Genomic DNA, 26892 nt, shown 5'->3' on the forward strand with positions numbered 1-26892 from the left:
TACCCCCCCCCCTTAACAAAATTTTACCCCCCCCACCCAAAAAAAAAAGCTTGGACGCCCCTGCAGATTTTTTCTATTGACAACAAAATTCTAATAGAATTTAAATAGTCAGTATGTGAAATTTTCGATATAATTCGGACAAATAAGTCTATGACACTCCAAAAGAAAAGGACCCCCGCAGGGGTTAGGCATAAGAAAAAACTACCCCCTTAATTTCCAATTAGTTTTTAAAAGAATGTGGGATCGTGCTCGAAAGACATTATATAATTTTTATTTAAATTTTGATTAAAATATAATATTTTGATCCAGATTTTTAAATTTTGTCAGAAAATTTACAATTCTACAGTTTGTGTATTTTAAACGTTTTTTCACAAGTCTTTTTAGTTTGAGATCACATAAATAATGTTCATAACATAAACAGTTTATTCTCGACTCCCCTAACGTATCATGCCAAAATTTATTAATAGCAAAGTAACTCTACAAGATTTGACGAGATTGTTTATTGATCTGTAAGCATTTCTACCTCTCAATCATTCCTTGTTTGTATGTCGCAACTGCATGATAATAAGCTCTCAATTTAGGATTTTTTAATTTCCGTTTGTTTTTAAAAGCAAACCTTTTCTATAATTAGGGTCGGTCCGTCCGTCCGTCCGTAACGGATTGCTTTTTTCGTTAATTTAGGCATGTTAGAAATGTCCTATCGATTTCAAACTTTGCATGGTGATTCCTTTAGTAGTTAGGTACGATTTAGAAAGCGTAGCAACCCTATAATCATTACCAATATGTCCGTACGTCCATTTTAAACATGTCGATTTTTTTACTTTTTTAACAACAAATTTTCATGTGATCTAATCATTCGATTGATCTGATTTTTGGTATATTAATTACGGGGACAACAAAGTATAATGTTATAAGCGAAGCAACTCTATAATCAAGTTCTAAAAATGTAAGTCCATAAACATTATCCTGTATCCAGCAGTTTTTCAACAAATTTACTTGTAATTTTGTTTCGACTTTTATACATTTATATTCTGATTAATCAGTTCTGACAATATACAAATGTTAATGTCCGTTTGTCCTACCGTTTTAGTGCTTCGCTTTTATGGATGTTGTCATCCTTGTTATTAGATAAATGCATGATAACTTTGATAAAAATTATAACTAGAAATCTTTAAACTTTAAAGAAGCTACATTGTAAGGGAGAACCGTATCGGTTGGGCGGATAGCAAGATCCATCGGTGAACACGGACATACAGAGAAACAAACACACATACAGACAGACATCCTGGTACTTTTATGATGGATATATTAATACAAATGTAAGTAATAAAACGAGAGAAAAAAAACATATCAGATATGACTAATAAATATATTTAGCTAAATTTTACTAAAAGAATAATGAAATTTTATGCAACATACTTATATATAAAATCTCAACTCCAGTATAGAATGGTACATTCAAACAGTCTGAAACATAATAAAAAGTTATCTAACAGCTGTCATCAGAAATCTGGACAAGTTAGAATCATCCTATCGAATTAAGACTTTGCATTATGTTCTTGTAACAGTTCCTTGATCTGTAATTTGAAAATTGTCCTATCAATTTCAAACTTTGCATGTTGATTCTTGTAACAATGAGGTAAAATGTAGATTTCTAAGTAGACTTAAAGAAATAGCTTACATCTAATTTTTACATGGAATATATATCCTTCGATCATAATTAACAGTGATCCCTAGGGCGATAAGACAAAATATTGCATGCAAGGAATCTTTGTAATGAAAATTTTTTAAAATGAGCTTTTTAATGGAGAGTTCAACTTTCTTTCTTTGATTGCCTATTATACACTTCAGATTAAGATTTTTTTTATTTAAAAAAGTATATTTACCTATATATTAACACTTTTATAATATAATGTTTTTCTTTACTTGAAACCGACAGGAACAAAACTGCCCTTGGGTTTGTAAAACCATTGAAGGGTTAATATTCTTCTTAACAACTCTTTTCTAAAATTAATATGATAAGATGAAAATGTGTTTAGAAGCAAAGCTATTCAATAAGTAATCATGTCTGAGATGGGTTTTTAATAAATGCCGCGTTTTTTCGACAATTTTGTAGACATTGATTGATTGAACGAAGACGATGGGAGAGTATACAACTTAAGAATTCAAAATTTTAAGATTATTATTTTAGCCATTTGGATAATGTCTAATACAACTTAAATCCATTTTCGCTGCATATTTATTAATGCATCTTTTTAGAGCTGTATTAGATATTATACAAATGGCTAAAATGATAACTTTAAAATTTTGATTTCTTAATTTGTATACTCTGTTAAAATCGTACGGGGCATTGATCTTCAAGATGAAATAAGGTTTAAAATAGAGTATACAACTTAAGGATTCAAAATTTTAAAATTATTATTTTGGCCATTTGTATAATGTCTAATACAGATCTAAAAAGATGCATTAATAAATATGCAGCGAAAATGGATTTAAGTTGTATTAGACATTATACAAATGGCTAAAATAATAATTTCAAAATTTTGAATTCTTAAGTTGTATACTCTCCCATCGTCTTCGTTCAATCAATCAATGTCTATAAAATTGTCGAAAAAACGCGGCATTTATTAAAAACCCATCTCTGTTAGTGTGATCTCTCTTCCTTTTCCCCTCTCTTTTTTACTTTACAATTCCCCTTATTTTCCTTATTTATGATCTAGCCTAAATTACGTACTTATCTCTATTTTCTTATTAATTATACTGACAGAACTATTGTTAAAATTGTGTTATTTTTCTAAAATAGTCAAACGAATTTGCATAAATCTTTTAAGCAGTTTATTAATGAAAATAAAATGTGACTTACCCCAAAAGATTTTTCTCGACGGCTACTTTAGCAAGCATAGAACCATTCTCATTTGCCCTGAAAAATCAATCATGAAATAAAATTGAAAATTTCTAATCAATTGGACTTGTCTCTATGAGTCAGTCTGATTCTGTGTGTTACTTAAGATCCTTTAAACGGCTCCAGTGTAACTCTCTTAGTTAAGCATTTTATTAGTCCTGAACAAGCTTTTGGCTAATTAAAAACTATTTTAATTAATTTTTTGTTATTAAAAAAATTTTATTGGGGATGATTCCATGCGTTATTTGTTAATAAAAATAAATTCTATAGTGGTGTATTTATTCATTGTGGCCATATCTGCCAATAACCCCCTGTTTAAAATTCTAAAGCTTTCCCTGGACCAATATATACTTCCCAGAAAATTAAATAGGATCAACAGTTCAGTCGTTTATTAGATATACTTTATTCTAATACTAGATGAATTTATATTAATATTCTCTATCTACTTTAGAAATTGCACCCAGGATCTTATTTCACAAAATTATCATTAGATCGGTTAAGTTAGGTTAGGTATGGTTGATCATATTAGGTAAGTATGGCCTCCCGCAGTTGTGTGTTAACTTACCTTCTAGATAAATATGGAAGAACTTCATTAACTGGACCATAAGGAACATATTTATACACACTGTAACCTGCCTGACCTAAAATTTAAATAGGATTACTACGTTTTAAAATGGTATGTTACTTAATAACTTATTCATTATTACTCACTGATAGTTGGGAAACCAAAAAAATTCAGGTGATTTTAGACCTTTACAAAGCGTTTGTTCAAGCTTTTAACTTACCACAAGGTTTAATGTAGAAATAGAAAATTTTAAAATATAATTTTTTCTGAGAAGGGTCACTTTGGATTTTATTTACTGAAGACTATTTTGTCAACTACTTATCTTATATTCCTTTATCTTTAGCGTAATTTTTACCAAAAACTTCTTACTGTCCCTTGAGTAGACTAAATATCTTACAGATGAACAAAAAGAGAAGCATTAAATTTATGTTCTGTATCTTAATCTGAGAATGCTTCATTTTAGGCGTTAATCTTAGTTTTTTATCTGTTTGTAATTTCTAACTTACAGACAGATATACTGTGTAGAACTAAAACAAGGATGACAATATCCATAAAAGTGAAGCTCTTAAGCCGTAGGACAAACCCCAAATTGTCCAGTTTTGAGCAAGACGATTCCAGTTACGTCATATACGTTTCGGGAAAGAAAAAGGGAAGGGGGGAAGAAAATTTCTTCAAAAGAGATGGGAGAAAAGGAAAGAGATTTTCTTTATCCCTTCCCTTTTTATATGACGTCACAGGAATCGTATTGCTCAAAACTGGACAGTGTGGGGTTTGTCAGCTGTAGGTCCAACGAACATTAATTCTTATAGGAATTCTCATGCAAAGTTTAAAATCTATAGGACAAATCTAACCTGTTTAAATTAACGAAAAGAGCTTACTGTCCTGGACAGTTGGACTAAACCAAATTATAGAAAAGCTTTTTAAAAAAAGTAAAATATTAAGAAAAAATTAAAGAAAATACTACTGGAATGTTGGATGAGAAAGGTAAATTAAAACAAATGTATTTTTGTTAGTTGTCAAGAATCCTACATAACAAATACATTAGACCTCATTAAGTCTTCCACAGTCAAATAAACATTAGTCCTCCCAGAGAAATAAAATATTAAAACTTTGTTTTTTTTCTTACTAACAGTAAAGCTACACTACAAATCAAAGTGTACTTCTGTCCGTCTGTATCAGACATCTTGGAGAAACGTAATTTTCTTGGCGCCTATGTAAGATAGACGGCTGATTTTTTTGTGAAGATTGCCTTTTTCATTGAGCAACTTCACAACCGTTTGATTGCAAAATCTCTTTTGGAGAAGTTTTAATTGTGCTTGGAAAAACGAGATCATTTGCTACAGACAAAAACAGGGTAATAAAATTATTCAATAAACTTGATTTCTGTAGGGTTTGGAGGAGGTGGTTGTCTTATTTTTATCAGGGGCATCTATTAAGCACACGAATACAACTAACTCTAACTTTAAAACCTTAATTTTACATTTGTTTTAAGTAATTCACTTTACATTTGTAAATGTATCACTTAGGTTAATCTGCTTTTAAAAAAAAGGGTTTTGCTTAAATATAATACTGTTAAATGCAATATATTTTTTTATGTTTAACCTGGAGGTATTGTTGACATTATATTTTTTTAAAGGTTTTTACTGTAAGACATCTAACAATAAAATCTACAACTGACATTCTATCGACATATTGATTGAGAGTAAATTTTTTTGATACTTGATATTTACTTATATATTTAATTTTTATACCAATTTCCACCGAACTAAAGTTAATGGTTAAAAAATGGAGACAATCGACAATAAATTAATTTTAACCTTAATCTATATGTATCAAATATTGCCTTTAACTAAATTGGGGGGGAAGAATGGGATGTAGACTAATTTATCTTAATTTGAATTACCAAGAGGGAAAGTGATTTGATCACACATTCCGAGAAGCTGGGCAAAGCACAGAACTCGTTCTTGTGGATCCAAACCAAGCTCAGCCATCCTAAAAATCAAACAAGATTAGTTTTCCTAAAAGCTGATGCCTTTCGGAAATAAAATAAAGATAACTGTTCTTTTGTGGACAGACATACACACCCCATAAACGTTTAGAAATAATTTTCTGAAACTTACAATCTAATAATTGAAAATCTGAAGCAAAAAACGAGATAACCTTTTTATTTGGACAGACACACATTCATCCTTGGCATATAGATTCAATTACTGCATAGAGTTACTGAAAATTATTCATAGGCAATTTATGCATTGCAAGAGACTAGACCGTGATAAAATTACTACCTTCTAACTCCAAATTTGACAGTATCAGCATTGTGGCTGGCAACCATGATTCCAACCCGCTGCGGATCTGCTCCAGAGGTCTTCAATTCATGGATTCTAAATAAATAAGCTTTTTATTAAAGTTTTATCTAGTTTAAGATATAGATATCGAACAAATGTTTATCATCTATAAATAAAATATTTTTCAGGTGTCATTTATTTTCCACATAATTTAATGTCATTGTAATTTAAGGTGCAACTAGAGGCTCCTATGAGGAGGGGTGGGGGGTAGTGAGATTCTTCACTTTCAAGTTTAATTTTAAAGAGAAAAAAGTAATAGCTATTTTTGGGGTGGGGGCTGTTAATTTTTCTAGTGGTGATTTAAAGGAAACCTTTCAAAAAATCTTCACTGTAAAGGTGAACCATATCGATCATAGCGATCATTTACAACAGACAAACAGATAGATAGACACTCGAAAACCATGTTAATTTTATATAAGGATAATTGTTAATCTTACCTAGTTAAACATTCGTCTAATACTTTATGGTACATCTCACTTGTAGCCTAAATATATATGCATTTGCTGATATGCGACTTATTAAACATAAAAACGTCTACATTTTTAAAATCACTAAAGTCAAAAGTCTAAAAATCTTTTATATCTAAATTGAAAAGACTGAATTTAAGGAACTCCCCTTTCTGAAAAGCTCAGAGCTATCTGTCACGGAAGGACGTACTGACGGAAAAAATTTAACTTTAAAAACGCTTTCCATTAAAAAAAGAATATAGTCAAATCTTCATCTTTGAAAAAAGGAAATATTTTAGTCTTATTTTTGAACCTTTAAAATATGACCAAAAGATTATTAAATGACAACTTACCTCGTAATTTGGATTAATTGGATCTTTATATCCGAGCAGAGCTGCTCTTGCCCTCTCTTGCTCCATATAGGCTCCACGAACAAGTTTAGCTCCAAAATAAAAGTTTTGCCTCTTTGCCTAAATTGTTATTATTCATATTTATTAATCAAGATAGCAATAGAATGTCTCTTTGTCTGTCTGTCTGTCTTGCTCCATGGAAGCTCCACAAACAAGTTTAGCTCCAAATTTTTTTTATTGGATTCTCTTTGATACAAAGTGCTAGGTTATCACAGTAACAAGACGTCTATCTGCTTAATCCGTTCTAAAAAATACTTTTTCTTCTAAATGAAAATTAATAAACTAATAATTTCAATAAAATAGAGTAGTAGGGTGTTTCTAATGTTTATCCGCTTTGCTTAAAAAAATATCGATAGCTTGTTATTACTGCGCTATCTTTGGACATAATTGTCCTTTAAGGTTTTTTTAGGATTTCAATAAATACTGAACCGATTCAGTTCAACATTTTATGTGAAAGTTTCTTATAGGTTCAAGGATGGTTTGAGGCTATATTTAATTTTTATATCTAAGTTTGGTTTAGGCTATTTTCCTATTTTCATTACTCCTAAAAACACAATCTCCTAAATGCTAGGAGCTCATCCGCTTGTAATTGCATATAATACTAACCTGTTCAAGATCAAGAACAATTGTTTTGTGAGCTTTCTTGAGATAACATTGGTAAGTATTAAACACAATTGCTCTGTCTGTGTTATAAGATCTCATCATTTCAATGGCTAACCTAAACAAAAATTAACTTCCTATTTTTAGAAAAACCAATAATAACCTTTCCAGTATGGCTTTGAAACTGATTAATATCCGCTGGATTAGAACCAGTTCTAAGCCATACTGGAAAATCATGTATCGTATCGTATCATATCCAGTTTTCTACGAATATAAAAATGTGCCATCGGTATCTCGAGGCTTACAAAACTTTTTTAATCTTATATTTTTATATCTGCGGAAAGCTGTTTATAATACGATGCGACAAATAACTATTTCAGAACGGATTCGCCACAACTTTTTTTTCTTTTTCTGAAACCAAAATTTATGAACAAAATTTAAGATTATGTCAGCCAAAGACCCATAGGCAACAAAACCTTTTATAAGTCACCCTTTCCATTATGTCCTAAATGTGCATTTGTCTTTTTGGGGCCGATACATTCCCACTTTAAATATAACGCTACACTAATAGTAAAATTAGGTGCAATTTTAAAATCTTTGGCTATGACTTGAACTAAGCTATGATTATGCCAGTCTTGACCGGGCCATTATAATAGAAATAAATATGGAACCTCTAGAAAAAACTACTTTGCCTCCACTTTTGACATTTTAACATTGATTATTATCTTTATTGATAACATTTACATTTAGATTTTTTAATGCCATGAAGACAAAAAATGATGTTATAATTCATTGTGGAAAAGTAGGATGCAAAATGCATTTTTTAGATGACATATTTATCCATGGTTTGTGGACTTAGCCTAGAATAACAGCCTACAGACAACCAACCAGTAGATTTAAGCCTTAATGCAAGTCCAAAAAAAACCATGGCAAGTATACATTTCCCATTGATCAATTACAATGTATACTGGACAATCATTGGTCATTTGTATTGCATGACGTCATTACTCATTATTATTAGCCACTATAAGCTTCTTCAAGATAACTACTTTTACAGTGTAAGGAAGTCCTAAATTTTTACGTTTTATGTTGCGTACTAACCGAGCAGCCTTGATTAAAATAATACCTATGAATAGCTGGTTGGAAGTAAGATTGTTCTGCGTCAATCATAACTCTCACATTCTGTTCACGTGCATACTAAAAAACAATCAAATCAATGGCACGCTCTTTGGGTAATCTATATATAATTACTCGGATGTTGCACCAGATTTTTATGTTCTCTAATAAAGTGATACTTTCAGAAGTTCAAAATAATGATACTCCCATCCTGCTGGATGAACGAACTGATAAATAAATGAGGTCCATATTAGCTAACTAAATAGACGTAAAAATTTCCCCCTGTCAATATATCCACGTATTCTATATCCATTCTTAGGTGTGGGTCGAATCAGAGAGCGAGATTGAACTGATAAATTATATTGGTACCTAAACTTTATAAACACATTCTTGCATTCGTTGGCATAAAAACTTTGATAAAAATGGTTATTTTTTTTCACTGACCGAAAAGTGAAAGCAAAAGTACATTTTATCCTATTGATTTCTATCATGATATTTTATTTGATAAATTGATCAAGAATTTGATCGACAAAGCTAGTTATAAAGCACCATGAACCTTTCAAACAAATCATTCACACCAGGCTACAATTGAATCAAGACAAAAGTAAGTGCCGAGCTCTATGACCTATGTATGGTGAAATTAGACATAAAACCATGATGATTCCAGGTAAAACCAAAATATTTCAGCGGGATCTTTTTGAGAAAATTAGATTTGAAAATTTCAAATTCAATTTTCACCCCCTAGGAGTTGCCGCATAATCATGACAAGAAAAGCAAAGATTATAAATTTGAAATTTTGAACAACTTTGCTTTTATTAAGTCTTTCATAAAACCTCTCTATATATGATTTATTTAAGGATGAATTTTCGTGACCTTAGCAAAGCAACTGATAAAAATGGCAATGAATGAACTCCCTTCAGGAGTGGTTTTATGAAAAATTTTATAAAAGCAAAGTTGTTCAAAATTTTAAATAAATAATCTTTGCTTTTCTTGTCATGATTATGCGGCAACTCCTAGGGGGTGAAAATTGAACTTGAAATTTTTTAATCTAATTTTCTCAAAAAGATCCCGCTGAAATATTTTGGTTTTACCTGGAATCATCATGGTTATATGTCTAATTTCACCATACATAGGTCCCAGAGCTCGGCACTTACTTTTGTCTTGATTCAATTGTAGCTTGGCGTGCATTGGAACAAAATTAAAAAAGACTTACCGTAAAGATTTTATGCAATCTGTTGACCATGTTTCTGAATTGAATTTCTTCATCTTTAGTGAGAGCTCCATTATCATCTCCAGTAATTAGAGGTTCCATTTTACCAGTCTCTAGGTTGGGCACCTGAATTATACAACCTTTGCTAACAAGGTCAACTTTGATTTCATCAGAATCAAAAAGTCTTCTTCAATTTAGAAATTAGATACAGACATAAAAAAAATCCTCCTACAATTTTATAATCAGAAAATGATCGATTTTCTACGTGTTTATACTGAAGCAGCTTATAGTGCCCAATAAAAAATGACGTCATACAATACAAATGACCAATGATAGGCCAGTACATATTGTTATTGATCTAAACTGATATAAACTGTACATTCATTGTACATTTATATGATGTCATATTTTATTAGGCACTATAAGCTACTTCGTTTATACTACATATTTCAAAGTGAAAATACCAAACCCAAATATAAAAAAAATCCATAAAAAAATCTCAATCCAATATGGTTAATTCTTAATTTGCAAGAAAAAATCACATGCCATTGCCACCCATGGATATAGTTCTTATTAATATCTATGAAACAAAAAAGTTAATTAAATATAAAATTTATATAAAAATAGTAGGTAAAAAAAATAAAAATAACCTGGAAAACATCTCCCAATTGTTTACCATGATCAATGAGGCTCGACCAGTCAAATAAGTGGATTATACTAAAATATGAAAAAATGAAACAATAAAGAAAATATTTAATAATAGATTTTCTCGTATTCATTCGAATCCGGTGGATAGGAACCGGTTCTCATCCATACGAAAAAACTATGTCTAGCATCGTATTATATCCAGCTTTCTACGAATATAAAAATGTACAATCATAAGATTAAAACCAGTTTTTTTAGCCGGTGCCTTCGGCACCACGGGGCTAAAAAAAACTAGTTTTAATCTCATATTTGTACTTTCTATATCCGCGGAAAGCCGTTTATAATACGATGCGAGAAATAACTATTAAACAATTATATAGAAATTTGTGAGAAAATTGAGTATTTTTGGATTTGGTTGTATTTAGAGATATTCTTTTATGTTAGTTCTATAATAAAGTCAAATTAATTCTGTAACGTCATATATATGTACATGCATACGATGGTTGCAGAGAAAATGCTGGACCTCGTGATTATATGCAATACAAGATTAGTGATGCAATTTTATAAGGGGGGGGGGACTTAATTTTATGGGAGGGTGTAGGACCCTATCCTGTATTCTATATGGGGGTTGGACAATTATCATAAAACGCGAAAATTGGAATCTAAATCTTGCATCAACCCTGTCATGTTGTATTTGTGTATGACCGCGAGATCCTGCATTTTCTCTGCAACCATCCATAAATACATCTTTTTACTTAGCGAGGAAAGATAATATCTAAAGAATACACTTTCTAGAATGGCTTCGAAACCGATTAATATCCTGTGGATTAGGACTGCTTCTCAGCATGTTTGGCATCGAATTACAAAAATTTTCCACGAATTTAGAAATAAAAATCATAAACTTAATGCACCTCTCTAACAAAACCAGTTTTAATTTTCCAATTTTCATTTGAATATTTACGAAAAGCTGTCTAAAATACGATGCCATAAATAATAATAAAAGATTACCCTTCTTTATCCCCCACCATATTCTCCAGGAACTTGTCCACATCTGCTGTCTGAATCTTCTTTTCCTTGAAAATATCTTGAAAGCTGTCTCTGTTCACGTTACCCTTGATCACCATACCCTTCTTACCAGTAACCTATAATAAATTTATCAGTCAGTATTCCACCGGAATAAAACCTGCCTTTTCGTGGGTTAGAGGGAATTTTTAAAAACATGTAATATCAAAATTATTCAAAGTACTACAAACTGTTACTATTGTATATAAATGTACTGTGACAGAAATCAAATATCCAAAAATGTACTTGTGTTAAAAGTACAAAGGCAAATAATCACTAAAACTGATTATAAAAGTTGAATTTAATTTGGTTTAAAACATATTTTAGTTTAGTATATTTTAGTAAAGAAATGTATCCTTCTACAAATTTTTGTAAATGTCGAAAAGTCAGTACAGAAAATTTTCTCGTACAAAATTGATTTGAGACTTTTGCCTGTCATCAAATTGAAGATAGCGAGCATTCTGTTTGGTTATTAAGATGCACATTAACTTCTAGAGCTGTTATAATTGACCAAAAAGTTTCATCTACTCTTGTAACAGATTTTTTATTGGCAGCTGCTTATTATAAAAAAGGAAACGGCTTTTTTTTAATAAACAAGTTATGCGGCTGCAGCTCTTGCTAGAAAGTTAATAATCACATAAACAAATATAAATCCAACAATTAACAGTTAAATAAAGAGCAAACTATTTATAGAATTTGACATGTTTAAATATCGTCTTTTACTGATAATTTTCTTTTAAAAATCTAAGAGACAAAAACAATCTTATAAACTAGTTAGCCTCTTGTGGAGGGCGGGGGGTGTCAGGAAAATAGCTTTAAACCATCGTAAATTATTAATAAAGCTTACCGGAAAAGTATAACATTTTCGGACTATCAATTTCAGAGATCTCTAGTTTCAGACAAAATACTTTCTAATTTATAATAGGATATTCTTGTTGTATAGATGTTACTGACCTGTGTATAATATCTCCTTGTCTTCTCAATACAATCTGAAAGCCGAATCTGAAAAAAGTTTTAGTTTTTTTTTCTCACAAAAATAGTTTAAGGCTTATAAAATAACTTTCTTTCATAACACTTTCCTAAAAATTTGTACTTAAAAATTGTTTCTTATAATGCAAATTAGAATAATTTTATAAATTATTAATTTTCTTGATATAAACAAAGCATTTGATTGACAATTTCTGAGACTACAAATTAGAATATAACCTTTTTTTCAAAAGTTTTACCTATTGAATTTAAACATATGAATAAAAGTTTCTTCAAAGGACAGGACAAAAATGTTTAAAGTTCAGTATAAAGTTTAGTTTAAAGTTTTAAAAATTGGATTTTATGTAGGCTTGACATAATTAATTTGCATACATATAGTAAAATGATTTATAGAGGCGAATTCTTACAAAGTAGCATATAGCTATTCATAAAAAACTGCACTAATTCTTTTAAATTCCGATTTTTTCCTAAATTCTAAGATTTTATTTGTGTAAGTAGAACACTTTAAATGAAAAAAAACCTACCAGGATTTCTGGTCTACCCAGAGCCGTCAGTTTAATAGCGGAGAATCCCGTGCCTCCGGTGGACCCCTTGACGGCGTCGATACAGTCCAGAAAGGTTTGCATGTTCCTATCACAGTTTGCTTCACCCTGGATTCAATAATAGTTATATATCGCATCTTTTTATAAACAGCTTTCCGCGAATATAAAAAATGTACAATTATAAGATTAAATCTAGTTTTGTTGGCCTCGAGATGTCGAAGGATATAAAACGATAAAATTCATGATTTTTCAGTGTGGCTGAGAACCGGTTCTTATCCACGGGATATTAATCGGTTTCGAAAAAAATTATTACATAATCATTTCTAAAAGTTACGCTATTATATAAATATGGTAAATACGTAACTACGTCACAATAGCAGTAGAGCACGGACTTAGGACAGTTAGGTCAGGTAAAATACTTGTTTAACCTGAAAGATTTATGAAACTTTGTTTATTTTTGCTATTTACGAGAAGGATCTTTTAAAGAATATCGTATGGTTATAATTATAACTGGGTAATATAACTGTTGACCTATCCATGTATCCTGTTTACCTGGTAGAAGTAAACTCTGGCAGAGTTGAGCTTGAGCTTCCTGTTCACCTCCTTGTGCTCAGACTCATCAATGTTGACCTATCCCTTTATCCTGTACACCTGGCAGAGTTGAGCTTATGCTTCCTGTCCACCTCCTTGTACTCAGACTCATTAATGTTGACCTATCCCTTTATTCTGTATACCTGGCAGAGTTGAGCTTATGCTTCCTTTCCACCTCCTTGTGCTCAGACTCATCAATATTGACCTATCCTTGTATCCTGTATACCTGGTAGAAGTAAACTCTGGCAGAGTTAAGCTTATGCTTCCTGTCCACCTCCTTGTGCTCAGACTCATCAATGTTTACCTACCCTTTATCCTGTATACCTGGTAGAAGTAAACTCTGGCAGAGTTGAGCTTGTGCTTCCTGTCCACCTTCTTGTGCTCAGACTTATTAATGTTGACCTATCCTTGTATCCTGTTTACCTGGTAGAAGTAAACTCTGGCAGAGTTGAGCTTATGCTTCCTGTCCAATTCCTTGTGCTCAGACTCATCAATGTTGACCTATCCTTGTATCCTGTTTAACTGGTAGAGTTGAGCTTGTGCTTCCTGTCCACCTCCTTGTGCTCAGACTCATCAATGTTGACCTATCCTTGTATCCTGTTTACCTGGTAGAAGTAAACTCTGGCAGAGTTGAGCTTATGCTTCCTGTCCAATTCATTGTGCTCAACCTCATCAATTTTTACCTTTCCTTGTATCTGGTATACCTGGTAGAGTTGATCTTATGATTCCTGTCCACCTCCCTGTGCTCAGACTCATCAATGTTGACCTATCCCTGTATCCTGTATACCTAGTAGAAGTAAACTCTGGCAGAGTTGAGCTTGTGCTTCCTGTCCACCTCCTTGTGGTCAGACTCATCAATGTTGACCTATCCTTGTATCCTGTATACCTGGTAGAAGTAAACTCTGGCAGAGTTGAGCTTATGCTTCCTGTCCAATTCATTGTGCTCAGACTCATCAATGTTGACCTATCCTTGTATCCTGTTTACCTGGTAGAGTTGAGCTTGTGCTTCCTGTCCACCTCCTTGTGCTCAGACTCATCAATGTTGACCTATCCTTGTATCCTGTTTACCTGGTAGAAGTAAACTCTGGCAGAGTTGAGCTTATGCTTCCTGTCCAATTCCTTGTGCTCAGACTCATCAATATTTACCTTTCCTTGTATCTGGTATACCTGGTAGAGTTGATCTTATGATTCCTGTCCACCTCCCTGTGCTCAGACTCATCAATGTTGACCTATCCCTGTATCCTGTATACCTAGTAGAAGTAAACTCTGGCAGAGTTGAGCTTGTGCTTCCTGTCCACCTCCTTGTGGTCAGACTCATCAATGTTGACCTATCCTTGTATCCTGTATACCTGGTAGAAGTAAACTCTGGCAGAGTTGAGCTTATGCTTCCTGTCCAATTCCTTGTGCTCAGACTCATCAATGTTGACCTATCCTTGTATCCTGTTTACCTGGTAGAGTTGAGCTTGTGCTTCCTGTCCACCTCCTTGTGCTCAGACTCATCAATGTTGACCTATCCTTGTATCCTGTTTACCTGGTAGAGTTGAGCTTGTGCTTCCTGTCCACCTCCTTGTGCTCAGACTCATCAATGTTGACCTATCCTTGTATCCTGTTTACCTGGTAGAAGTAAACTCTGGCAGAGTTGAGCTTGTGCTTCCTGTTCACCTCCTTCTGGTCAGACTCGTCCATATTGACCTATTCTTGTATCCTGTTTACCTGGTAGAAGTAAACTCTGGCAGAGTTAAGCTTGTGCTTCCTGTCCACCTCCTTGTGCTCAGACTCATCAATGGCTGTGTACTGGGCCAACTGTTTATGCGCTGTTGATTGTGCCTCAGGGACCTACATATATATAACAATTAACTGATTGATTGATATTGATTGATGTAAATTTTCAGGTATATTTTTAAATTGGCGCGTTTATTTCGACCAACGGTTATTGCCCTAACATGGTTTACATTGAACTGTTAGTGGTTGACCGTTTTAAATATATCACTGTAATAAATACAATTGAGGCACATTGAACTGTTAGTGGTTGACCGTTTTAAATAATTTCAAATATTTCACTGTAATAAATTCAATACAACTAAAACCCAGAAACATATAAATATAGGCTCATTTCAAAGTTTATTTATTTACTGTAAGGAAGCCAAATCCAAATCCAAAATAAAGAGAAGTTAGAGTATAACAGTGAACTATAAAACGATTGGATTAGTTGTTATTCTTGCGGGCGAAATACATTTACGTCCCGTCGATTGCAGTCCGAACAATTAACCCAAATATAATCACCGTTTTCCTTGCTTCCACACCCTTCTCCTTCTCCTTGGTGTCTGCCATGTCCTCCTCTACGCTGTAGTCAAGGATGGACTTGACACCAAAGGACTGCATCCTCGAGATGATGGGCTTGATCTTCTCCTTGTCCTCCCCGGCAACAAAGTGGCCATAAAAAGTCTGTTCATTTTATTCTTCAGTATTTTTCCTTTTTTTGTATACTGGCCAATTATCTCAAGCACATTCACAAGACATTAAAAATAATATTATAAAAACCAGTTTTTTGAAGAAGAGGTGATAGGTACGACTCTAGGGCCAAACCTGACATTAGCTCCTTCCTATTGATGCCAGCGTTTAGAATAATGCTAGTGAGTAAATATAATATTTTAGCAAGTCCTTACAGTGCACAGCCAAGGAATTTCTCAGAAATAAAAATTAAATAGTTGGTTTTCTGTTGGGCGTCACTTTACTTAATACCCTTAGAGTTTTGTCAGAAAAGTAGTAGGATCGTGGAAAGAAATTTAGTGTATTTTCACAGTAGAATTATCCTATTTTAAGCCACTGCGGGGCATTTATTATCATTTACTTAACCTATCCTAATATAACCTATCAAAAGCTACTGTGAAAATACTACGAAACCCGTTACTTCGTTTTCTTTCCACGATCCAAAAAGTCACTGCTGCTCTAGACTGTTGTACCCGATTTTACTGTGTCATGATCAACACAATTGCAAAACAAGGTTTAATATGAAATGTTTTTTAAAAATTGTGCAAAAATGAAACAACTTTTAGTTTGTTTTCAGACAATGACATTTTTCTAAATCAAATTGAAAATATTCGGTAGAAAGCTTGAAGGAAAATATTCTAACTACAATGTGGTAAGACTCTATGTGTCAATTGTACATTTTTCTTGATAAAAAAAAAGAAAATGCTCTAAATTTGTTTGTGTTCGGTATTCATTCTCAAATTTTAAAAATATATTTTATGTGTTTGAATTTAATAATAATGATGGAAAATTCCTCTTTTCAATATTGAAAAAAAATCTAAAAAGGGTAGAGAGTTATTTTATGGAAGTGATGTATCCTACCCCCAAAATTGATAGCTTTAAATCAACACAGGATGATGTGAAGATAGTCATTACCTAGTCATCCTACTACTTTGTACTATAGATAGGTATACATATCTTGCTTTTACTCGAACCTATTTCTTGGCAAATAAAACCCCCACACCTTATTCTTAAAAAATTAATTTTATTCCCTGCCTTATCCCTACGGATTACTATCCAAGCTAATTTCTTCTAACCGCTCCTAACCTATCCTAAAATGGGTATCCTACACATTTCCCTAATTCGATTTCCACTGCACTGTTTAAATTCCCACAAATAGATTTCCACAAACTAGATTACCATAATTTATTGTATCCATTGTTATTCTTTCCGACACTTTTCCCCAATGTACTTATCCTACCTAAATGTCTTACATCCATGAGATCGTATTTCCTCTTAACAGTTAGCCCAGTATCTGATATCCATAGAAACAATATTATTTTATCGGCAAAAGTTTTGACATAGGATTGTTAAATACTCTAATTACAATGTATTATATTTAAATGGCGGGAGATTTAATTTATCCCATATGACAATGCAGGGACACTCTTACATTACAAAACTTTTTAGAAAATTCACAATTTTTCACATTAAAGCTATATTTTCATAAAGAAGGTGTCTTAACTTTTTTGCTTTTTATTTAGAATAGCTAGCCGGTGCTTTTAGTACGTAGTAGATGTAAAATTTTCGATAGAATTCAGATATGCAATCGGTTTTTTTGTAGACCTCTTAGTTTTTGAAGTAATTTAAGTTTTTTAAAAAATAATTAAGTCGGTTTTAAGGTACTAAAACGCAACAAAATAAAAGAAAAAAATTGCCAGTATGAACAAAAATAGTAAGATCTTGGATATATATCAAAACAAGAACATAAGGAAGGTTTAAATGTGAAAACTTTTTTATTTCATTCTAGTTATAATCTAATAATATTATAAGTCGTAAAATTTGAAAGTTGTAAGTTCCTATTAAGGGCCGGGAAAGGACAACACTTAAAAGAATAGAAAAGAGTAAAGTGATTTTCTATTTAAATTTACATTTAAGATTTTAAAATATAATATTAATAATAGTTTATAAAATAGCTTTTGGTTATTACCTACTTCGCTCCTAGAAATTCGTAATTGTTACAAATACAATGAAATATCAAAAAATCCTTTCGTATTGTTCATTACGGATACGGAAATTAAAATTTTTTACACTTTTATTTCCCTGAAGATCCGAGCCAACAAAGAAGTAGATTGCTTACGAAATTGTAATTTCAGCCAATTTAAACTAAATAACTACTAACCATTTGTTAAAAATGACAAATAAAGAAATATATTCCCTTTATTTCTGGTGAGGAAAGACAGAATTCATTGATATTACAATAAAAATATTAGTGTGCCTTCACTTGCGCACATTATTGCAATAATAAATATTTTCAAAAAAACCGTAATAAAAATATAAGATAGTGTACTAATGCATATGGAATAGTTATTGAAAAGGTATATTTTGTGTCGATTACAAAGTTTCTTTTGTTCAATAATTTTGTACATGGCAAAATCTCCGCAGGAGATTTAGCGATTTATCTCATCCAAATGGTTGCGCCCCTAGCATCTAGGGATTTTTTCTGGATCATGTTACTTGTCGATGCAGCGCTTATCACATGTTACTTGTAGATGCAGCAAACTCATACATGTTACTTGTAGATGCAGCAATATCCCCCCTCCATTCCCTATAGAGATACTTACTAATAAAAAAGTGGGACGAGTTTTTCTGGTTTAATTTTGTTGGAATAGAAGGGAGGGAGCCGGAGGGGGTTGTACATGAAATTGCCCTGAGTTATGTTTTTTAGAGGGTGGAGATTTTTTAAATCAAAGGTTTAATTTAGAAATTGGTGGAAATTTCTCAGGAGAAAAAGAGTGGGAGGAGTTTTCCTTGTATAATTTGGTTCAAGATGAGAAAGTTGTTTGGGGTTTTGAAGTTCTTTAGAAATGACTAAAAAGCTTATTTTCGATAAAAATATAACTAACATTGTCTGTCTATCTCCTTTTTTTTTATCTCCCTTTAACATGTTACTTGTAAGTGCAGCAAAGTTAAACATGTTACTTGTAAGTGCAGCGCTGCATCGACAAGTAACATGATCCTTTTGTCTTAATAAGGGTAAAAAAACCATAAATCTAAACATATGATAACTAAAAAGCATATCGGGACCTATGTGGAACTTCCTTAAAAGGGAGAACTCATTCAGTTCAGTAGTTATTGAAATCTTAACCTTCAGAAGAAATTTTTTTTTTACTTTATATAATAGAATAAAGGGAAGGACAATACATTTTTGTCAAGACTTTTCATCCCCTCCAAAGCATTGCAAATAAACAGAGTGATAAAGAAATATATGCAATCGATGCTTGAATTATAAAGGGCGTGATTTTTTTTTCATTATTTAGAATAAGTTTTAAAAATATATAAATTCATAGTTTGTTTCATATTTAACTTGAAATAAATTATATAAAAACATTTTTTTTCAACACCGTCCCCCGGCGTTTTTCAGTCATTGGATACTTGTAATATAATGTGTTAAACATATAGGTTGAAAAACATACTAACTTTAAAATAAATCTATAGTATTCATTGTTAACAAATAGTTTATTAATAAATTTTTAATGCAATGTAATTATCATTTATAAATGTTGATTTTAAATGTAAAGGGTGTGCAAAAAAAATGCGGACCTTTTTCAAATTGAAATTGCGCGGCTTGTATTAATAGTAGAAAAATGTTACGCATACCGTTAGAACCGCTAAGAAGTCTATTTTTTGGAAATGTAAGAACGATTCCTCTACTACTTATAGTTACGGAGCTACGTGTTAAAATGTCCCAACTGAGGCAAAACTTGACTTGCGAGTAAATTTTAAAATATAACTAAAAATTAGAGAAGATATTTTGCAAAAAGAGATGCCTACATTTTTAAATTTCAAATTGCGCGGCTTGTGTTAATAGTAGAAGAATGTTACGCATACCGTTAGAACCGCTATGACCTGTATTTTTTGGAAATACAAGAACGGTACCTGACCTGTTCTACAAATAATCAAGGAGCCAGATCGTAATATGTCCCAAAATTTACTCGCAAGTCAAGTTTTAAGTCAGTTGGGACATTTTAACATGTAGCTCCTAAACTAGCGTAGCACAGGAATTGTTTTTAAATTTCCAAAAAATAGAATTCCTAGCGGTTCTAACGGTATGCGTAACATTTTTCTACTATTAACACAAGCCGCGCAATTTCAAAAGTTCCGCATTTTTTTGCACACCCTTTATATGTTGTTTTGTTCCAATAAATATTTGAATTTGATTTAAGTTTTATTAATACAAATATGGGGAGGGGGAAGATTGGGAGTGTCTACGTTTATCCTTTTCAATCATTTTGTATACTTCCCCTTCTTTCATCTATTTTTTTACGGTGAAGTTTAATCTAAAGTCAAGAAAACAAAACATTATTATAACCGGTTCTACCCCCTCCCTTATTCTCTTCCCCACTTTCAGTTTAGAAGGGTGACGCAAATTTCAGATCCCAGATTTCGCGATTTGAATAAAAATTATCTTGCAAGCATCGCTTTTATCTTATGAAGTAAAATCAGCGAAAAAACGAGATCTGAAATTTGCGTCACCCTTCCAATATGACGCAACACGCATGACCGCTACGACCGTGGCAATATTTTAAACCCAATCATTTTTTACAACCCCTTATTGCACGCTGATTTAAGTACAGGATATGGGGTCTTTGATTTTATTGCTTTACCCCCTTTTTAAGAGCAATTATAATTAGAAGGGTACTTAGGAATGGAGATCAAGGGCACTTGGAAATGTGGACTATAGGATATATGATCTGTCGGCAAAGTGTAATTAGAATTAGCGCATTATGGATATCATACTTCAGGGGTATCATTTTTAAAGGGAATCCGTCACATAGGCAAAATGAAGTTTAGGAATATAAAAAAGGGAATTCGATTATGGGGAATCGATTCGGGGAAAAGTACCCAGAACCCCTAAAATAAGCATCAAAAACATATTTCTTTAAAGGGTTCGTTTTTGTCCAAATGCAATATGAAGGAAGCTGTCATATTTACACATTGTTTAGATGATTCCAATTAATTTATAGAACACACTGTGCATTTTAAGACTGTAGCAAAAAAAATCAAATATTAGTAGTCTTGCGTCAACACCAAATATTTCAACAATTCCTTTGATTAAAGACTGAACAATTCCTGTTTCATAAGTTGTCCGAAAAGTGCTTTGCCAAGAATTTTCTGACCAAGTTTCATCAACTAAAAAGAAATTCATTAATAGTCAATTGTAAATTAAAAAGGAGGTTTTTTTCCCCAGGTCAATGTAAAATGAAAATTAATCTATCTTAGCGTTTTCATAAATTGTAGGATTTTTAGGTTCAAAAATTCCAGTTTTGTTGACCTCGAAGGGCCAAAGACCAGGGCCAACAAAACTGGTATTATTTTGATAGTTTGATTTTATTATTTGTACAAAAATGTCTATAATACGATTTTTTAGCATGGCTCCAAACCGTTTCTAATCCAGCGGATATCAATCGGTTTCAAAGCCATACTGGAAAGTACCTTATCATTGTTTTCCACCAAAGGTCTGATTCCGCAGAGGGTGAGGACAAAGTAGGCGCGGAAAATTTCACTCGTCTTCTTGCTGATGTACGCCTCTCTACAATCAAATCAAGTAAATTAATAGGTTTGTTGCAATATTGTGTCTTTCAAAATCAATTTTTGTATTGATAGATCTAATTTTAATAATTTGTCATCTTTTGGGGAACAAATCGGGATTAAAGCTTTAATTGGAACTGATATATCATTGGTAACATTTCAGTCCATCAATTATGTGATTCGCTTTTAAAAAATTGTTGTTATATTTAGGATTTTAGCTACTCTATAAATCACTTTGTCTATCCTTAGTCCGTAACTCTATGGGGAAAATATGATTTTCTCAGCTGCTATTGAAGCTAACATTTTTAGTGAAGATTCCTATGACATATGCGCATCTAGTCTATACTTTGTTTTATCCGCTTGTCTGTTGGTTATTTTTCAAAAGACATTTTTTTTCGTGATCTTCTTTTAGTTTTTGCATATTCCCTCTCTTTCTTTTCTTTGTTATGACAACTGACTGAACATCTGCTTTATAACCAGTTTATAACTCTTTTTTATGCTTCGCTACTTATGGATGTTGTCATCCTTGTTTTTTAGATAGATATTCTACACATTTTTACATTAAATTGGGTCAAATTAGGCTGTGTATTTCTTAGTCTAAATATCTTAAAATTTTGTTTGCATTACGCATGAGCATAAACAAAAATCTTAATGGAGGGTTTAAAAGTAAATTATGACCGAACGACAAGTATGGCATAAAGAGTAGATTCACTCCTTTTCAAAGACCTACTTTGGATCATTGAAAGAAATCTTGTCAGCTGCATCCTCTACCCCAACACTTGCTAAAATTAAATAAAATAATAGTTATTTCTTTCATCGTATCATAAACGGCTTTCCGCGGATATAGAACGTACAATTATGATTGTACATTTTTATATTCGTAGAAAGCTGGATATAATACGATGATAGACATAGTTTTTTCGTATGGATGAGAACCGGATTCGAATGAATACAAGAAAATTAATTAGATTTAAATTTATAGTTTGCAGTAATGTTGTTACATGGCTATAACCGCAAAAGTATCTAACAAATAGACCATTGTACAATGAATATTTAGAGTATTTTTTCTCATTTTTCCCCCTTTACCTAACTCCTGAGAGGGCCCCTAACCTTGCGGGTCCTATACCTGCAGTCCCCTGACGCTACTGGTCTGCCCAGTATCCATTATAACCTAACCTAACCTAAAGTAATGAAAAACTATCCCTTTCCGCTTATATTTAATTTTTTTCAAAGATAAGGGAGGGGGGTTCTCAGTACTCAAGTTACACTCCCAATTACAAAGATAAACAAAATTACCCTTTTGTAGATTAAAATTATTTGTGAAAATGATTGGGAACTGATTGTTTGTTCCCACCAAACAAGATTTCAGAATAAAAATATCAAAGTCTTTAATTAAAAAAATTAGAGCGATTTTTTAACTTTGGGTACAAGATCAATTTTATTTATTTTATGTCCCTTCTCTCCCTGACATATTTTCTCAGCCGATCTTGACTGTCAAATTCCATCAATCTGGATAGCAGTTACTTGATTGTAAATGAATATTGTGGTGGCTTGTTTTTCATTTTGGTTCTTAACTAGTAGGTACGCTTGTGGCTATAATATAATATACTAGCGGCTTCGCCCCTAGCCTCTAGGGGCATATGAGAAGCTTTCCTGTAAAGGAGAACCCGATCGGTTAGCGGTTAGCGAGATCCTTCGCTACAAACAAACAAACAGACAGACATTATTCTACTTTGTTTATAGACTAGCGGCTTCGCCTCTAGACTCTAGGGGCTTTGCCCCAAGAGGTTTTATCAAACTAATTTTTCGTGTTTTAGATTTAAATTTTTTTTTTCTCATTTTTTTTTGGGGGGGGGGGGTTAGGGGTATCCCACCCCCCAAGAAAATAGTTATAAACCTTCCCGGGACCTATGAGAAGCTACCCTGTAAGGAGAACCCGATCGGTTTAGTGGTTAGCGAGATCCTTCGCTACAAACAAACACACAGACAGACAGACAAACAAACATCGTTCTACTTTGTATTATAGATGTTGCAACATTCAGTTTTGTAATTTTCTGTACCTTTTTATTTGTTTTGCTTAGGTTTTTTATTCAGTATTTGCACCTTTAAGCGTACTTTTCTATACAATTGCGTTAGATTTTTCTTTACTGTTCGTCGCATGATCTTTGTACAGCTTTTTAATGCAAAGTTTTAGTATAGTAACTCTATGATTTTAAGTTATTGTTTAAGGTTATTTTTCCTTCTATTACAGATTTTAATATACGGAATCTTATAAATTAGTATAGAGTAGCTAACTCTTTTGTCATATAATAATAAATTTGTAAATAACAAACCAATATATGAATTATTTTTCTTAACAACGGGATTTATTGAATCTTGGTTGGGTTTTAATAACATAGTAATATTGTAAAAACTTTAATTTTAATCTACATAAGGAGTAATTAATTTTTTTTATCATAACTTAAGAGTACATAATAAGTAAAAATATTTTTTTAGGGGTCAAACAAAAGTAAGTAAAAATGAACAGGGGGATGAAATAAATAAATCAATTTCAAATATCCAATAATCCAATAGTAATAATATTTACAAGGAAAGCTATAAGTTTCATAGTTACCGACAGAAGAAAACTAATATTATAGAATACTAAAAACACCAAAAAGATTAATCTAAAAACTTTTAATTTCTTTATAAAAAAAATGTAAAGTGTATTAACCTGAAGCTGCTTTGTCCTGGGCAGAAGTATTGATCCTGGCCTGGGTTGTAGCCAGAGCTGTCCTGCCAGAAATCAGCCAGTCAGAGGATCTGCTACCAACCAGCTGTTTCAATCTTCCCTTGCCTCGCATTTTATATCTAATCAATGCAAAAAAAATAAATAACTTTTGTCAAATATAATTGTTTACATCGCCCCTGGCGTTCATAGCAAAAAAATAACAAAACAAATTCAGTATTTTCATTAAAGCTTTTTTTGACTTAAAAAGTTAAAATCTTTGAAGACTTACTAAATAATATAAATTTTTAAAAATAGCAAAACATTAACACCGTTTTTTTTCTAAAAGACTTTTAAAATAACTTTTCATCACTTTAAATTAGTATTGAGGTGTATCAAATGACAATAAAAAAACATTTTGGTATAACAAGCATTATGAATTAATTAACTAAAAAACCAGATGAATAAGCAAATAAGAATCAAACTTAAAATGTATAAACTTTTCTGGTCACCTTACTACAGAGCAAATACTTTTGAATGTTGTAAATAAGCCCTTGCTGGGAGACTGGTAAATTACTCGGCCCATCACTTGATTTTTTACTTTATATCCCTCATACTATTAACATGAATGGGGGCAGAGACAGAGTGTGTGTGTGGGTGTGTGTACCGCGCCCAAAAGAGTACAAGCACATGTGCCGCTGTGTGATGCTTTGCTTAGGTAAGCCCAACTGTTCGGCCTGCCATCACATACTAACACAATTCTCAGTAAACGCTCAGGTATGTCAAAACTTTCTTTTGCGTTTATTTAAGCTTGTGAAGGAAAAATCAGATACAACGATTATTATGCACTTCTATTAGACCAAGTAGGCACGTATATTAGACTAATTATAAATAGATATAGACAAAATCATAAAATAGAGGAAAAAACACCATGTACATTAATATTTATGTATTAAATTCTAAATTTAGAAATATCGATTTTTAAATAACATATGAAGACATGTAATATTAATTTGTGGCACTTTAACATTTACTACATATCTTACACATTTAAGACTTACAGAGAAAGGTCGTGCAATCAAAGGATTGGCTGTCTGTCGGGTATTACTTAACCTCATATCCTTGGGTAATAGGTAATAATTTAACAAATTATTTTAAATTTAAAATAGTCTATTATATAATTTAAAATTAGAGTAGTCTATTTATACTCTAAAACAACAAATTGTCTTTATGCAAGATATCTTGCTTACATAAAATTGTCTTTATCTGATTTAATTGTAAAAAAAATGCTTGAAATAAAAACAAGGTCAATAATGATCATGATTAATTTCAGTGGCGTGTAAAGGTTTTTGTAAAAGTGGTTTGTCTTTCTAATTTGACACCCAACTTTCAGGGGTGTTTTAAAGTATTAGGGTTATTGCATAAAGTTTTTGAAGGTGTGAGGGGAATGCCACCCCCTTAACTTCACCATAAAGGGTGTTGACACATTTTCAGTATATATTAATCACTTCTATTGGAATCTACAAGCACAGAATTCCAATGGCATTTAACTAAAATAAATCTTTAAAAATTTCAAAAGTGTAGTATCAATATTAGAAATAAAATGTAAATATTTAACAGCTGTCATTATATTTTAAAGGTGTATTATATTAACATTAAGTAGCTGCATGTTTATGTTGTATTATATAGTACAGTTACTAATTTACTAACATTGTAAGGTATTTTAACCAAGAATAAAAAATATACAAAATAATAACAATTAACAAAACAACACGATGATATATAACAATTGTCAAGGTTCTATTAAATTAAACGTTAATGTCATTGACCGTTTCTTTTTGTTTTGTATAAATTGCAAATACCTTTGGAAAAATGTTTAGTAACAAGGTCTATACTACAAGTATAAAGTGGAATATTTTCACAAATTGTAAAAGCTTTGTACTTAAGAGATACTCTTAATTATTTTTGTATTCTTATATGCATATAATGTTTGAAATATCAGGGAGGGGGGAGAAAAATAACTTTGCAAATAATAAAAAGTTTTCCGGGTTAATATTAAATCTTTTCAATCAATGATTTTATTCTAAAATTTATCTCCATTCCCATCCTTAATATACAGATAAGGTTATACCACTTAAGGCTTCGTTTTTATGTTGAATCTTATTTGGTATTATGTGCAAATTAAGATCTTTAAAACGTCGATAACATAAGAACCAAAAAAATATTTTTACACACAATTTCTAAACTTTTTTGGGACTACCAAGAGCTATGGCCTTAAATAACATTTTGCCTTAGTTTGATTATAAAATTTAAATTACAGCTTTGTGAAAGTGTACCTGGAAGTCTTGAGGCGCAGCATCAATATGTGCATTATGTAAAATGTACTATTGAATTTAGTTTGGAGGGAATATTTGTATGTTTGTAAGTACAGCACAGGTGTAAAGGAAACTCTATACATGTGGGACGTTCGGTGCAGGGGGGGGGGGGGGGGTGGGTGGGTAACTACAGTTTTGCCTATTGTAATAATAAATATTTACTCTATAAGCCTTAGTAATACTTTTTCTAAAAGCTAAGACAATTCACAAATTGTCTTTAAGACTAAATGTAGTCAAGCAAATAATAAGCTAAATTTGTACCAAAGCTGTAATTCAGCTTTTTTTGTGAAAAAAAACACGTATCTTCTTAAACATGAGAAAAACAAAT

General features: G+C 32.0%; 1 protein-coding gene across 4 annotated transcripts; it reads right to left on the reverse strand.

Moving 5' to 3' along the window:
• Positions 1-1355: 1355 nt before the first annotated feature.
• Positions 1356-24980, reverse strand: LOC145315952 (proline dehydrogenase 1, mitochondrial-like). 4 transcript variants are annotated; one of them, XM_080156185.1, is made up of 23 exons: positions 24196-24980; positions 22213-22264; positions 21387-21483; positions 21024-21083; positions 15705-15866; positions 15183-15257; positions 13482-13513; positions 13383-13398; positions 12813-12938; positions 12256-12303; positions 11248-11381; positions 10245-10311; positions 9598-9720; positions 8395-8465; positions 7275-7386; positions 6612-6728; positions 6250-6296; positions 5753-5848; positions 5371-5459; positions 3468-3543; positions 2864-2920; positions 1887-2004; positions 1356-1467 (listed from the first exon to the last, which is right to left on the reverse strand). In XM_080156185.1, exons 1-22 carry the CDS (start codon positions 24323-24325, stop codon positions 1923-1925), a joined length of 1869 nt encoding a protein of 622 aa, XP_080012311.1. In that variant the 5' UTR covers positions 24326-24980; the 3' UTR covers positions 1356-1467; positions 1887-1922. The 4 variants fall into 4 exon arrangements, with proteins under 4 accessions (XP_080012311.1, XP_080012310.1, XP_080012309.1 ...); XM_080156184.1 differs by lacking the exons at positions 13383-13398; positions 13482-13513 and adding an exon at positions 13746-13793; XM_080156183.1 differs by lacking the exons at positions 13383-13398; positions 13482-13513 and having other exon boundaries at positions 15135-15257.
• Positions 24981-26892: the final 1912 nt, after the last annotated feature.

Source organism: Acartia tonsa, chromosome 4 (genome assembly GCF_053477335.1).
Source record: "Acartia tonsa isolate MP-2025a chromosome 4, ASM5347733v1, whole genome shotgun sequence".
Lineage (NCBI taxonomy): Eukaryota > Metazoa > Arthropoda > Copepoda > Calanoida > Acartiidae > Acartia > Acartia tonsa.

Excerpts from the sequence above, each read along its gene's own strand:
- LOC145315952 (XM_080156185.1), bottom strand. The coding sequence starts at position 24,325 with ATGCGAGGCAAGGGAAGATTGAAACAGCTGGTTGGTAGCAGATCCTCT. Across the intron at positions 11,382-12,255 it reads CAAGGAGATATTATACACAG|GTTACTGGTAAGAAGGGTAT; the intron begins GTCAGTAACATC and ends AATTTATTATAG. Across the intron at positions 2,921-3,467 it reads CTTCCATATTTATCTAGAAG|GGCAAATGAGAATGGTTCTA; the intron begins GTAAGTTAACAC and ends TTGATTTTTCAG.